General features: G+C 41.5%; 1 protein-coding gene across 1 annotated transcript in view; it reads left to right on the top strand.

The window, feature by feature from the left end:
• The first annotated feature begins 10,720 nt into the window (after nucleotides 1-10,720).
• Nucleotides 10,721-16,310, top strand: part of FOXK2 (forkhead box K2) — a 46,957-nt gene continuing 41,367 nt past the window's right edge. Inside the window, exon 1 of the mRNA XM_035561848.2 lies at nucleotides 10,721-11,213. Coding sequence (XP_035417741.1) covers nucleotides 10,834-11,213 — 380 coding nt within the window. The 5' untranslated portion in view covers nucleotides 10,721-10,833. The remainder of the gene's footprint in view (nucleotides 11,214-16,310) is intronic.

Raw genomic sequence — 16,310 nt, 5'->3', positions numbered from 1 at the left:
AGGGGAACTCATCTGGCTACAAAAATTCACCTTCAAAATGGTGTTGTAATTTTTCTTCATTCCTGTCATTTTCTTAATCTGGTTTGTCACTTAGTCATACAAACATTTGCTGGCACAATGGGAGGTGCTGTAAGGATGGGAACTAGTGGCAAGAACAGGAAATGACACTACCGTTGAACTGTTGGCTAAATATTTATCTTTGACATAAAATACCTTTTAATCTTGTAGTCATTCATGAAAGTGTTGAGGAAAAGGCCGATCCAGTTACTTAAGCTACACTGGAATTTTAGACAAATAGTACCTACTTTCAATGACAAATTAAAAACTTGAACATTAGAAGCAGGATATGAAGATTCAAATTTAAAACTGAGCTTCCAAAAATGCTGCTTTTAAGAACTTTATTTTCTACGTTTCCCTGCTTTGCCTCATCCTGTTGTTAAAAGGGAGGGGGGGAAAAAAGAGTGGGGGGAAAAAAAGGGGTTTGGGGATACTTTGTGGATGTTTCAAGGTTTCAAATTAACTTATTCAAAACTGATTACTCTTTGTTATTGTTAGCAAGATAAGATGATTTTACTATATAGATCTTTTTTATTGTGTAAAATAGCAAAGGTGACTTCCAAAATGCAATGTTGTGCCAATGCATTTAATGGTATAGTGAAACCATGAGTCCTCAATGAGGGCAAGTTTTCTATTTAAAATTCTCTCCTGGGAATTGAAAAGGCCAAGAATGATGATTAGATAGGAGTGTGTTTCTGTTTGGATGTCTCGTGATTCTTTCTCCTCTCCTGCTTACCTCCATTCCAATCTTGTTTTATTCAGTTACAGTTTCTGTTCCTGTTGAGTCCTGCTTTTCAAACATTTAACTATTAGTTGTTTTTGCCAACTTCAGACCGCCTGTTGGCTCACAAAGGAGTTAAAATTGACTGATGAATAATAGTACGCTGTATGTTTCTGTGATCGTTGTACATGTTTTTCTTCCCCTCTCGTGTTCTTATTAAAAGCCTGGCTCAATAATTGCCATAGCTCCTGTATTGAAAAAAAAAATAGCTTTTCGGTCTCTTCTTACAAAAGAAAAAAATGGAGTGATTTTGAGCTACATTTACATTTTTAAGTTTGCATAAAGATAGAAAGAATCACAGGTGTCCAGTCTTCAGAATAAGTTGAAAACCTATGCATGGAAAATGGTATCTGGATATAATTCAAAACTTACTGCTGGTAATTTTAGGGTATGCTCTAATCTCTGTTTTCATTTTTTTGTTTAATCAAAATGGAGAAATGAACGAATGAGAGCATACAAATCTTGTGACATTACAGAAACACACTTTGATTGCACATGGGCTATTAAAAAGGATAAGAGCCCTAAAAGGCATCTGAGATAATAGGTTAAGAACTGCAGTGCTTAAGGGTATTGTCATACTGACACAAAACGAATTCATAATGCCACCTTCAAAGCATGTCCAACCTGAGACCAGCCTCTTGGGATTAGTGTGAAATTAAAAAAAAAAATAAAAAATTATATTGATCATAATTTCTATTAAAAGCTAGAGGAAGTAAAACACAACAAAACATAAAAAACCCACTCACCTCATGTTCAATCTGACAAGACCGTGAATTTGCAACTAAAATCATCACTGGGAATCGCAGTAGGAGTATGTCAAAAAGTAATTTCATTGTTATTTATCTCAGGCCAGATTGCGTAATTGTGCTTACATCAGTAATTATTTGATTCCTGCAAATACCTATTTGCTAAATGGGTTTGGGTGTTCATGTTTTTTTATTATTTTTTGAGGGAGGAGCTTTATTGAGCAAAATAAAGGCAATTTCATCCAAAAATGGTATTAATGGTGTAACGAGGAAAAATAGTAATTTGGGCCTCATTAGAATAAAGTTAGAAATTCAGTTTAATCCCCGGAGCCTGCCAACACACTAACTGAACCATTGAGTTGCTGGCATCATATTAATTGAACTTCTAAAAGTCACTTACCAGCACTGACCAACTGCAAGGAAGTGAAAGCAGTCTGCAGTGTAGGATTTGGGTAGCAGATATATTTATGGGCATGCTCTAAAAGTAATAATCTCATAGAGAGACATGTTTTGCAAAAATATTTTGAATTAGATAAGTTGATAGTGATGTAAAAGCTAATTGATTTAAATTTTAAGTTTGTGCCCTTGGGAGAAAGGGAAATACGTATACTTCAGCTGCTCCCTACTAGTATGACAGCTCTATTTCTAATCTGTTTTTGGTTTAGTTTGTATCTTAGGGTCCTGTTAGAAAATTACTAGATTTCTTCCACCATATTTAGGTTCTATGGTTGTTATATTACTATCTTCAGTAGTAAACTGCAAAGGCTTTGTACTCAGCAAGTTTCAGGTTGCATTAACAGCTTCTGACTGGTAGAAGCATAAAGCCCCATAGCTCATGCTATGTATGTCGTTTGCTATGGAGTTGATGCATGTTACAGTTTTTTCCTCCACTGCTGTAGTCTAGCCTCAGACAAGTTTTAAATATATATTTTAAATATTGTTTATTATTCTGTATATATTAAATGCATATAAATGCTTCTGTTTACATTAGTGTTCAATGGCTTCTGTTGAGAAACCATTTTTCTCCTGCTTCTTCTTTTTTGGAGCAATGTGTTTATTTTTCCTTGATGCATCTTTGCATCTGACAGAGTTATTAAGTAGCAAGTAAATGAAGGAACTGTAAAAATAAGTGAATTGCTTCACATTTTCCTTCTGTTCGGTTTTGTCCAAACAGGCAATTCCTGTTGGCAATGGGTCTGTTTTGCAGAACGCTGTATAGTAAATGTCACAAGAACATTGGTAAGAAACTTCAGATCTGAGTCACGAGGAGGATTGTTTATTTGCTGCTTTGAATAGTCTGTTGCATGGATCCTTTTCTAAGAATGAAATGCAAATAGACCAATATCACCTGATATTAACCACAGACTCATTCAATTAGCAAAATAAATTGGAGTAGAGTAGTTGAGCTTTAGATATTTTCTTGAGTGCTCAGAGATGAGAGATTTTATTCCTCTGTTGAAAATCTGTCAGTAATCTGTGGCTTTCTGATTACAGACTCTGGCTGGCTGTTCTCTAACACACTGTAGTGATCTGACTGCTGAGACTTCATTTTTCTGCTCTTAGTCTTGATATTTCAGTGACTGTATGTTGGGATTCTGAGTATCTGCAGAAGGGAAACAAAAGGATTTTGGTACTGATGTTTCGACAACCATTAAAAAAAAAAAATCTAAGACCAGTCTGTGCTCTCTTTTATGTATTACTTTCCACGTTAAGATGTCCCTGAATCTTGAAAAGATCCCTGCGTGTTAGAAATGTTTGCAGTTTGCCCCCTCTATGATATTTCTGGAGGTTGGTTGAAGACCTGATGACTTGTGCAGGACTCAAATATAATCAGTACAGCCTGGCATTTGTTTGCTTTTTTTCCTAAAGGATTTTAAAGTGTTTTTTTTTCTGCTGTTCAGATCATTTATATAGTCTTTTTGTTGTATTCTCATCATCCAGTTTGGGAGAAAAATAATCATTTAATTCTGCCACATCCAGATTTCCGTACAGCAGTTTGTTTCTCTAGTTGCCCACAGAGAAATCAGTTTATGATAAGAAACTGTTCAGGTGTTCCCCTCCTCAAAAGAAGTTAATACTCTCATTTTCCTCCCCTCTATCAGATCTTTACACACTTGTATTTATAATTTGAAGATTAGGTGTAAACTTCGTTCAGTTTCGCAGAAATACTCTTAAATGTGAGAACCATACCGGTTATTTTGAGACTTTATTAGGAACATAAGAATGTATCTTGGGCTAGACCCGAGGCTTATGTACTTCAGTATTTTGTTTATGTATTCAGGAGAGAGATCTGCAAACAGCTCTATCTTGTGTCTGTAGTACTTAGAAATGCAATCAAGGACAAGACCAAATCTTGTTAGGTTTTATATATACCTGGTAATTGGATGAAAATTTACTGTTTTAAGTTGCTCAGTCTTTGGCTACACTGTTAAAACTACTAAAACTAAATACATTATATGGATATGAAAAATACTGTTACTATCATCATATTCCTTATAGCATATTTTTGGGTGCTTTGAGTTTGAGTCTTGAGCCATTTTTTTTTTTTACCTTACAAGAACCTTCTAACATCTGTTTATGGAACATGAGATGTTTCTCACTGAGCTTTGTCCTTGTTAAATTATTTTGATAATGTTTGTCCCTTCACTACTGAAAACAATTGCAATTTCTTAACCGTTGTGTGAAAGTGTTTTTGTACTTAATCATCTCAGCCACTCTTCTCTGAATCTTGCTTAGTTCTGTAGTTATCCTTAGGGACAGGGTAAGAAGTATTTCAGAAAAGGCAGATGCACAAAAAAATACATCTCTGTTTTTAAATGATCTTTTCTTTGTGGTTTTCTATTGGCTTAGGGAATGGCACTGATCTATTTTTCAAAAAAAAAAAATGACCTTGATAAAACTTTCATTTCTGAAAAGACAAACATAAATTAGAATGCTGTATCATGAAAAGATTTTCAATTACATTTTTCTTACTGAACTTAATTATACTTTGTGGGTTTTTATTTAAATTTGCCTTCAGTTTTTTTTTTATTATTTAGCTTATTCACACTTCTCTAATTTCTCTTTGATTTTTGACCAATGTAAAGGATTTTATCATGTACTTGTTTGGCTATAGTCTTACCCTCCACTCCCAATTGTCAGCTATTTTTCTGCCATCTAAACCACAACTTCTATTATTGTTTTAGTAGGATCTGCATCTGGCATGTATGATATTGGTACCACTACAGTTTCCTCCTTCAGATGCCAAAAACATGTTCCAGATAAGCTGGACCTTGGCAACTTAATCTGCTTCATTTTCTTGGAAGGTTAGGTTTATTTACAATACCATATCATAAAGTTATGTGATGTGGGAGTGCTGGAAGGAGACTGAAGAAGAGTTCAGTTAAAAGTTAAAATTCTTCCATGGTGGTGAATAAACTTCATGGATTGTAATGGTGATGTTCCTCTAAAACAGAAGTGCCAGCCTTTCTGAGTTTTCATAGCAAGTTACATAACTTTATTCAAATACCTACAGCTGTGTATGCGTAGCAAATATTCTGTGCAATCGGAGCTCTCAAAGAAACAAAAATCAGCAAACACCCTTTGCACAGTGATGTTCTAGGACTGATGTAGTCTAATAGCAAAAATGGAGAAGTCATTTCAGTCTGAGGTATGTTTTAACATGTACTTTTAACTGTTTACTTTGAGTTATACATGTCCTGACCAAGCAAACAGGTATGTAAAACATACGGTGGCAAAAATGGCAAAATAACGTGAAGAAAAATCACAGAATTTTGCTCAGTTGCAGTTATAACTAATAATAACTGTGATTCTCAATGTTAAATGCAGTAAATGTTGCATCTGGTAAAGGTCAGCTTCTCTGATTATTCTTCAAGCCTAGTGGTAAAACCACTATCCTGTTTGGAAGTGGGCAAATAAACTCTAAAACAACTGTTGAATCATCAGGTCCCATTTTTACTGAGGTGTTTATTTTAAACATAGAACAGCGGAGATTAATTAGTAATTTATTTGGCAAAGATTGTATGTCATCCAAGGCTGAGTTGCAAAGTAGTGGGGGTTTTGCATTCCCAGTTAACATGCAGTACTGCTGCTGTGGCTTTTTAAGAAAAAAAAAAAATCCTCCTGTGGTGTTAAGTTTTTAGAGCTGCTGCTTTGTGAATAATTATCTTCTGAGGGTGAACGGGATGTTTTCAATTTAGAGCGTTAGTCTGAATTTTGTCGTCTGCTGTTGCTTGAAACAAACCGAGGCGTTAAGGTTGCGTGCTTTATCTTTATCTTTTTTTGGTCGCCAACAGCATCTTCTCCAACTCCATTGCAGTTTCAGGCGCGTGACCGCTCGCTTCCCAGAACCGCTCGAGGGTGACGGTCTCGCCTCCCAAAACTGCTCGTACAACCCAAGAAAACGTGTTTTAACCTCAGCCGGCAAAGGGCTGTGGCGTAACCGTGAAATAATCCTGTCAGAAAACGCCGCTACGCCGCCCTCAGTCCTGCCCGGACAGAACCCTTGGGGCGGTGCCGGGATCGCGCTCCCGGCGCCGCCCACGGCCTCGTAGTGTTTACAAACAGACGGTGGAGCCGAACCCTGCTCCGTTCCTCCCGTAAAATGCACGGCCCGTGGAGCTAAGCCCCCCCCCGCTGCCTGGCTGCGGTCTATCAGAGCCCGGGGCGCCGCCGCCATGAGGCATTGGGGGCGCGGAGCAGGCTGGGTAGCAGGGCGGGAAGCGAGCTTTCCTCACAGGAGGGACCCCGCGCCGGGGGGGGGGCGTGGGGTGGGGTTTGCACCGGTAGACCACCGTTGACAGGGCCGTCCTGGCTCTCGAAGCACTTGTTTCTGTTTCTCCGAGGTCAATAGGATGCTGTAGAGTAGGGAGATGGGGTAGCGGGCAAGGTTAAACATCCAGTTGTGGTCTCCTGTGGTGTGGCCACTCCGCACCCCAAAACCAGACTGAAACTAGGGGAGAGATGTTAATCGTGGGGTCATTTCGGATGGTAAAGACCCTTAAGATCAGGCACTTTTAAAAAGTGTTATGCTTTCCAGTCTTTTTCTGTTATTACTTAAGTAATTAGATCTGAAAGACTCCTTGGAAGAAAAAAACAAAACTCTTTTGAGGTAAAACGCTATCTTCTATTAGTTCTTAATTTGAGGTAAAACATTATCTTCCCCTTCTGTTCTTAATTTGAGAAAAAACACTATTTTCTATTAATTCTTAAGTCACTTCAAGAGTTGGCTGAATATTTAACACAGGAGCTTCACACCATCTCCTGATCGTTTGCTATTTTTAACATTTTGCAGTAATTACATGATGCTTTTTTTAATACTTACCCATGACAAAAAAATGTGTTTGTGAGAAAACGACCAAATCACAGCATGAATCCTAATAAGTTTTACACACACTGTTAAAGTTAAGCATGTAAGGAGTTCAAGTGCGGTTATCAGGATTACTTAAAAATGTGGTCGTGCATAGCAGCAATTTTGAGGCTGTGTTGGAGGAAGTTTTTACTGCTTACTAAGGTCTTCTCACCTAGTAAATAGAAAAAAATGTGTGCTTGGCAGGTGCTGAGGAAGGGGATATAAATATGTGAAATCTTTATTCAGTTGCGCAGGTTTTGATATTTGAGGTGCTTGCCTTGTTAAACTGCACGTGAATGTTATTGAAGAGTGGTTTTGCAAATTTACTTCTTAGGTTTTTGTTTAACAAAAATCAAATCTTACTGAAAGCTTGTGACACTTGCTGTAATAAAAAGATTATGGATAGTCCCTAATGGCTTTTAAAAGCTGTTTAATGCTGCTTGTGTCAAAGTAAGCAATTAAGGTCACTTAATCCATTTGATTATTCATCTAGTTGCTCTGGTAGCATCCCATGTGTTTGGATTGGTGAAAATGTGCGTCTTGAGAAGGCTGCTTCACAGCTTTGTAGCCCTCTGTACAGAGCACGTGTGTAATGTGAAAGCTGAGGAAGGAAAACTCCTGGTTATATGACAGTTCACTAGCCCCAAGCACAAGCAGACTGTAAATGGACATCCTTGTGTTGCTATAGCATGGGCTTCAGAAGAAAAGATCACATCCAATGTAGTCATTTAAAGGCAGCTTGCTAATTAAAATAGTATTAATAAATTAGACCTTATATAGTGTTTATACGTTCCCATTAAACTTCAGTCAGATTGTTGTAAGGTTAGAGGATGAAATAAGGTTTGCTGAGTCTCAGTTTCTGTGGTGCAAATACGCTGCTGCATAATTTGATGTGAACTGGAGAGCATTTGGCCACTTGGCACAGAGGGCCAGGAGAGGCAAAGTGTGGAGACTGCTTTGAGACCTTCGTTTGCTTCAGTGGCAATGGCGGCGCCTCAGAAGATTAAATTTTGGTCAGTAGGTTGGAGCCCCAGTTCTGTCCTCAATAGTCAAGGTAACCATAGGGCAGATGGGGGAGAATGAAGTCTTTTTGCTTACCCTCAAAGCTGATGGAGGAAAAAATGGGTGGAATAATATGTATCTGCTGTGCAGCTCCAAGATAAGGACCAGGTTATGTTCACTTGGTGGATTTCTGGGGAATGCAGAGGCTCAGAACAGCTCAGGCGAATTGTGTGTAGATTGAATGGTTCTTCCACTTCCAACTGCTCTGCTCCCCGCTTTATCCAACAGAAAACAACTACAAGTGGGCAGGTTGGAATGACCTTAAAACTGTGATTCTTGTATGGTCACAAAGAAAGTGACTAAATCTGCACCAGTTTAGAAAAACATTGGCAGAAAGATGTCAGCAAGATTTTAAAATGAGTATTACTTTTGACAACAGAATTTGTTGTTTGCTCTACAGTGTTGGAAATAGGAAAGTAAACAGACTTTCTGCTAGACACTTTCCATAGGGTAGCATACTGATCGTTGGACACTCAAAGTATTTTCAGTGTATATTATAAAGCTCTACTTGGCATTCTGTGTTAGCAACTGTTCCCTACCCCGTTCCGTTATGAAAAGAACAGGAACTAATATCAGCTTGTGAGTTTAGGATCGGATGTTATTAATCAACACAAATTAAACAAAGTTGTGATTCACATAATAGAAAACGTTAAAGTATCATTAATGCTTCGAAGTTTTGCAGACTGAGCAACTGTAAGAGTGGTAGAAAGTGCTGCTGGCCTGATGGGAATCTACCTGGCTGCTGTCCCAATCGGCCTGTTTCCTCTAGCTGTGGGTGTGGGAGTGTGTCAGGAGATGGAAATCCATTGGTGATGTTCAGCCAGCATACCCCTCAGGATCCCTCACCAATTGTTAGCAAAGCAGGCACAACATTGCTATAGTCAGACCACAGCCAAGAGATTAAAAAAAACCGTTGAGAATCTGGGAGTCATAACTGGCTCTCTGATGCTGCATCTTTTCTGTGCCAAACATATGTTGGTATAGAAGAAACTCTGATTCTAAATAACAAAGTGTGGGCAAGATTTAACTGAAGTTTTCCGTAAAAGAAACCAGCTCTCTAAATGTTGCTATATTTTTCACTGTGTCTGATGTGATAATGCAATCAGATAAATGGACGTAACTATTCTGGAACTGTATTGTAGTTGTTTATAGCAAGTGTTGACACAATCCTAGGAGTAAAAATAAGGTTTGCCAGACTTTGCAGGTAGCGTCCACCGTGTGCTGTTCTGGCGCATACACATAGGATTTCTATGATTAAAGCTCTGTTGGCTCAGATGTGCAAAAGCAGAAGTTTGAATTTCAAATTTAGTACTGTGTGTTTGTTAGTGAGTTGATTGGTTTTGACCAGAGCATAAGAATGTTTTTAAAGATTATTGCCAATACTTGCAGAGCACTTATGTACCACTGAGGAAAGCATTTATGTCTTCTGAATTAATAAATGAACTCCAGTACTGTCTGGGAAACAAACACAACTTAAGTTGGAAATGTAAGGCTATTTGGGCTGTTGCGATGAAGAGTGTGCCGTGTATACATCTTTCTATAGACATAGATAATTTCTAGCACCCACTTCACCGTTTATAGGCAAAAGTGCTTCTTAATTTTCTTCTCAATCCTGACAGTGCCTGGCCTTTGTAACAGAGGAGCACTGCAGATGTGTTGACAGGGTTTTGGTCAGGTACGCTGTTCCCGATGCAGGTGCTACATTTGAGTAAATACAACTAATGCCTTCCCTTTGGGAACCTGTAATATTCTGAAGTAAAAAAAAGCTGATGTGGGTTCTTGATCACTTTTTCATATCTTCTGTGACATTTCTCTCTTTGATGTGCTCTGACCCTCAGCGAGGAATCTGTTACAGCGATTGGAGGTCTAATTCTGTTTTGTCACATCAGATCGCTTGCTTACTTTCTTGTGCCCTAGTTCTTAGAGAAAACTAGGGCTGAGTCAGGTGTACGTGCAAATAGACTGTCTCGCCTGAAACTTTTAAAAGCACTGCACTTGTATGATGTGGATGTCATAGTGCCCAAGATGGGGAGTTGCCTCTAGCATTTTCCCCCTCTCAAAAGGCTGTCAAATCCCTGTGGTGTGCAAAACCCTATTTTTTTTCTGTGATCAGTTGAGGCTGACGGGGGGAGTTACAGCCCCCGGCTTCGCAGGTGCCACCCCCCTGCAGCGTGGCTGGGTGCCCCCCCTGCCTGCATTCCCGGTGTCGGGCTGTTTCCCCCCCGCTCGCTGCCCTGCAGCCAGCCCCGGGCATGTGCTGCCCGCCCGACCTCGGCTGCGGGCGGGGCCAGCGGCCTCCCTCCGGGGCCCGGGCCTGCCTCCCGCAGGTGTCCCCGGCCCTGGGAGGAGGGAAGGGGCTGCGGGGGGAAGCCGGCAGCACATGGCCCCGGCGGGCAGAGCGAACGCGCCTCGCCTCGCCTCGCCTCCCGGCCCCGTTCTGCCCCGCCGCGGGGGCGCTGCCGGCTCCGCTCCGGGCTCGCGACTCCGCTCCGCGTTTTCCAGCCCTCCCCCGCGCTCCCGGCCCCCGCCACCCGAACGTGCAGCGCGGCTCCGTCCTCAGCGCCGCTCCTCATTGGCCGCGCCGCCATAGCCCCATGGGCGTGCGGGCCGCCCATTGGCCCGGCGCCGCCGTCCATCAGCGGGCGGCGGAGTGCGTCAGGGCGGGCGGGGGGGGGGGGGAGGAGGAGGAGGAGGAGGAGGGGGGAGCGACGGCCCCTTCCCTGCCTGTGGCTGGAGGCGGCTGCGGCTGCGGGGCCGGTGCGGGCGGAGGGGCGCAGCGGAGGGCGGCCTCGCTGCCTCGCGGCCTCCCGGCCTCGCTCCCTCCCTCGCTCGCTAAGATGGCGGCGGCGGCGGCGGCGGCGGCCGTGGCGCGGCTGGAGGGCCGGGAGTTCGAGTACCTGATGAAGAAGCGCTCGGTGACCATCGGCCGCAACTCGTCGCAGGGCTCGGTGGACGTGAGCATGGGCCACTCCAGCTTCATCTCCCGCCGCCACCTGGAGATCTTCACCGCCGCGCCCCCGCCGCCGCCGCCGCCGCCGCCGCCGGCCGGCTCCGACGGGCCGCCGCCTCCTGCGCCTCAGGGCGACCCCGCGGCTGCTGCCGCTGCTACCGGCGGCGGCGGGGGGGACTTCTACCTGCGCTGCCTCGGCAAGAACGGCGTCTTCGTGGACGGCGTCTTCCAGAGGCGGGGGGCGCCGCCGCTGCAGCTGCCCCGAGTGTGAGTACACCGGGGCCGGGCCTGCCGCCTGCCCCCGCCCGGCCGCGCTGCCCCGTGCTCCCCCCGGGTGTCGCGGCGGGGTGCTGCCCCCCCGGCTCGTCGCCGTTCGGCAGCCACCCGGGGGGTGACAGCGTCGCCGTGCCGGCCGCCTCCTAGGCCTCCTTCCCCGCCGCCCGTGCTCCCCTTGCGGCTCCAGGGCAGCAGCCCCTCGGCCGCGTCCTCCCCGCCTTGTGTCCGCACCGCCGCCCCCCGTGCCTGGCCCTCCGGGCCGCTGCGGAGCCGGGGAGCCCGGGGCTGGCGGCTGATAAACGGTGACCCTGCTCCAGCGCCCTGTCTTGCACGGAGCTGGTGTGAGTTTGGGAGCAAAGCTGTCTGCAGCAGTGCTCGGAGGTATTGTAATGAGCAAACAGAACTGGATACACCCTTGAGTATTGTTTACGTGCTTCAAAGGGAACCAGTCAAGTGGTTATCCGCATATCTGGGATTTTTGAATTGAGGATCGGTGCTGAGTAAACCTTGTGACACCCTCGGTGCTTTTACTGAATGTAGAGGGTTTATGTGTGTGTGGGGATTGCCTTCAGATTTTTTGTGGCCGTTTTTGCTCGTTGCCGGATTGTACCAGTGATTTTTTAATGGCTAAACTGAATCATCCACGTGAAATACTTTTGCTAGTCCTAGTGTTTTAAGATCTGTTTCTGTATGTGACAGTAAATGCATCAGGAGGCTTTAAACGGTAATACATTCCATTGCCATTAGCAAATATTAACTGTCCTTGCAAAATAATTTTCTAGAAGAGTACGTGAGGCCTACCTACCGTGGTTAAGGCTATGTTGAGCTGTAAATAAGTGATCTGTGTTCTGAGGAGTCTCGTGGGAAAAGTGAAAGTGTTTTGGCTCAGAATAATGTTAGGTAGCTTGACTAAGAAGTACGTAAAAGGTTATGAGTTTTAGCTTTACAAAGCACGTGCCGTTGGTGACACATTCTTAACGTCTTACAAGTTTTTAAACTTTCTTTAGGCCTTTGATGGTTTATATTTTCCACTTTGACGTCTTAGCGTTAGTTTCCCCACCTTGTTTCTCTGTAAAAAATCAAATTGTCTTACCTTTCTGCTTTCTAGGAAATGCTCATTCTGAAAGGCTTTAACAGTGCCAGTATGTGTGGAGTTGTATAATCATGAATACAGTTGGATGACTTGTTTGACCTTTAACTGTAACTTCTATTTTTGCTTTCTGCTTTTTAATATTAATAATCGTTTGGCATGTGGTTAGTCTATATTTTAATCTAAAACGTTTATGAAATACAGAACAAATACTTCCTTCTTTATAAACAGTTTGGTGCAATACACTAATTGTAAGTAAGTCATTGTGCATTACATAGGTTGATTACAAACAGTCTAGCATTAGTTTGAGTAATTTAGTCAGTAGCGTTCTGTTAAATGCTTAATTCCTCAGGAAAAAATTACTGCTGCTTCGTGCTGTCCATGTAATTGTTGACTTGTAATTTATTTTTTTCTGTCAGTGTTGTCTTTTTAAGGGAAAGAGAATACTGAAGGATTTTTTGTGCCAGTTTTTTAGTGAACAGTGATGAAAACTTCTATGCAGTTAATTTTTTTTTCATGACTGTATGTAGGTGGTGCTTACAGAAACTACACTTGCTTGAAACTTACTGTGCTCAGTGATTACACCATTTCTTAGACTGCATGCTTGTAGCTTTCCGTTTCAAGATCTGTAAGCCGGCTAAAGTAGTTATCTCCTTACAAAATAAAGGTGTGATCTTCCAATAAATCATGTAAATAAAAGGTGGCATACCTTCAGTCCTGGCTAGAAACAATGGAGCAGTGTGTGCACCGAATGTACTCGGATTTCTTTAGTCAACAAGCATGGGGACGAGTTTTAGCTTGAAGGGCAGGCACATTCAACAGGGTCATAGTTAAATCAGTGGTTAAGCTCAAATGCGGCTTTATTGCTTTTCTAAAAATACAGAACTTCATAAGAGAAGGAAAGTCTTACTGGTGTTCTATAGGGAAATAGTAGTTTCATTATTTACAAAGTTTATTTTTTTTTTTAGCATAGGCGTCTTCAGACAAATTCAAAGCAGACGTTATCTGCTTATGGCAAGTCATTACTGTGAATTGCTGATGACTAATAACGCTGTAGCTGTGTTCTTGAGTTTCATTGTAGATTTAACTGGTCACACTGAAGATGATCTCCTGGATTTTAAGAATCAAACTTAGTTACTGTGTAATGTACTCATTAACTGACACCTGAAACGTGACTGGAAGGAAAGCAGTTTTGGTGCGAGGTGAAGATTGATGGTTGCTAACCTCCAGCTCAAGTAATCACTAGATCTATTTTTGGTGGTGGTGGTTAATCCTGCAGCGTTGCCAGTAATATGCTTTGCCTATGACTACGCAATCACTTGAATTTTATTTTCTTTAATGGCAGGTGAGGTTAAAACAAAAAAACACAGAGTGGCCTGTTCTTTCTGTTGGTTTTGAAGCAATCTTGGAAACTAAGAATGAAGCATCCATCTCTGTCACTAATAAATAGTGACTTACAGATGACTCCAAGTGAAATATTGTTACAGACTTGAACTGTCTTATTTAATTGTCCCTAATATTTACATGTGATTCATGTCTCCTTGGCCTTTTTTGATTTCAGCACAGTGTTTAAACATGATTGCATTAATAATGTTACTGAACTTCCTGTTTTTGAAAGGGAAAAGCAGAAATACAACTCTAGTCTCCTGCAAACCACACGTTTTAAACATCTGGGGAAATTAAGTTATTAGAGTCTGCTTATACATGCTCTAATAAGGGCATCTTTCTTTCTACAAGTAAAAATGCCAGTAACACAGAATTACTGTGCATTAAGATAACTGTTTTGGTCGCTATTTTTAATGTTTCCCTGGAAGCCTCACTCACAGTTCAAACATTTCAGTTATCAAGCAGGAGGTAATATCAGTGGGAAGTGCGTTTTTGTTTTTGTGATTCTTGACAGACTCACATACGTCCTTGTGTGTATACAAACCAGCTGTCATCTTGTTAGATGATTAAAATGGACGCTAGGGAAAAAATAGCCATTTTTTTTGTTCATGTCCAGTAAGTAGCTCTCCTGTCAAGGTCATAATGCACAGAGGCATGGGATTGAACAAGTGTTAGAACCGCATGTTAAATGCACACAAATCTGAGCAATTCAGTTAAGTCTCTTGCAGCTACCTTTAAGATCCATGGACTGTCACCGCTGCAGCTTATAAAGTCAATGTTTTTTAATTGTTTTCATTTGATGCTTGTCAAATTTCCCCTGACTTCAGTAAAAGCATTTTAGGATATATCGCTAGGTAAATAATAACATTGATGCTTGACTTTTGAGGTACTTGTTTTGAAAAATACCTTTTATGTTGGGCACAGCAGCTGTTGGTGACAGAGCTCTTGTATACAGCTTTTGGAGAGGCAGGATTGCAGACAGATGTAACTGTACAGCCAGAGAAAAACAGGCTGACTTTTGGGTACAGCTTAGCTCTGAAAAAGGTTTGTTGTCTGTGTCGTTCCACCCCCCACCCCCTTTTTTTTCTTTCATGTTACAGTCAGTAGCTTGGATGTACTTTGCATGGTAGCATTTGAATTCACAAAGATCCTGACATTTTAGGCCTGATTGTTCTAAGACAGAGTGTGTTCATTCAGTCAAAAACATATTTTGTAGATTAATGATTATTTTGGCTTTGGTCTTGTGGAAGTAGATTTGGGAATCATAAGACAAGATACCACTAGCACTGGAGCAGTATCTAAGGCAGAGCAAAGATGCATCCAGTCCGTTACCTGTCTTGAAGAGCGGTCAGCAGCAGATGCCTAGGGAGGAGTATAAAAATGGACAAAAGGAAATAGTTATGCTTCCCTTGTTTATTCTTTTGGATCCCAGTTAGGTTTGATTTCTTTCTGAGTTCAAAACCATTTAATGTTTACATTTTTTTTAATGACTTGCTCTTTTTTTTTCCCCAAATTTCTTTAAACTTCTTACGTGCACATCACTTTTGGCGGTGAGTTCCACAGCTTAATTTGGAGCTTGCGATGGTCTTTTTTGCTGAGCTTTTTGAGCTTTACACCTGGTAATTTCATTTGATGCAACTCAAGTTAGCTCTTTTATAATAAGAAACTGTAAATAATTGTCCTATTCTGTCATTCATTTTATAGTCTTCTTTATGTTTCCTGAGTATAGGAGCTCTTATACTAAACCACGTCGAGTGCATCTCACTTTAGCTTAACACCTATTGACTAATCCTAAGGCAGGTCTATATGGCTGAAAACTAAAAATACATCTGTTTGTGTACTAGTGCTTTTCCCCTTAGTGTACAAAGGGCTGAATCAATGTTTTTAGTTTGGTGTTGTGGTCTGGAACTACAAAGTGCTTTTTAAGTAGTTGAAGCTTTCCTGGTGATGGAAGCCAGTAGATTCTGAACAAGGATCGAGTATATTCAATAAGTAAACTCTTCAGGAAAATTTTTTGTGTTCAGCATTACACGCACGGGATACTGCAACAAATTGTAAAGAACCTCTAATATATCAGTGTGCTTTTTTTTATTTTTGGCAGTTGCTTAAATTATATGCAGAGATGTGATTGCTATATGCATTGTGGATGCACACATGCTCAATGAAAATTTTTCGCTGGAAATAGCTCAGGTTTGGCTTACCAGTTGAGAGGAAAGGATTGTAGTATCTCCTTAGATAGTGCTAGCTGCTCATTTAGGAAGAATGTTGTTTGCTTTTTCTTTTTTTTTTTTGGCTTGAGCTTGGTTCATGTTTTAAAGAATTGCTTTATGAATAGAAGTGTTAGGAAATCAAACAACACTTTCTTTTTCCCAAGGAATATAGTTGTAAGGATAGATCAATTACCTCAGGCTGGATTGGCATCTGCTTTTTCCCTTTTTTGATAACACTTCTGATAGATACAGTTGCTTGTAAAGAAGACAGCTGGCTGAATTGTTTGTGAGACCTTCTGATTGATTTGGGTTTAGAGGAGTATGAAGGAGTTCCATACTGGAATTAAAACTATGAATTACTTAGAGGTTATCTCACAGCAAAGAACTAAAATATTGGACTTG

This window comes from Cygnus atratus, chromosome 18 (assembly GCF_013377495.2).
Source record: "Cygnus atratus isolate AKBS03 ecotype Queensland, Australia chromosome 18, CAtr_DNAZoo_HiC_assembly, whole genome shotgun sequence".
NCBI lineage: Eukaryota > Metazoa > Chordata > Aves > Anseriformes > Anatidae > Cygnus > Cygnus atratus.
The sequence above is the reverse complement of the archived record's forward strand: the minus strand, read 5'-3'. Positions and strand labels throughout refer to the sequence as shown.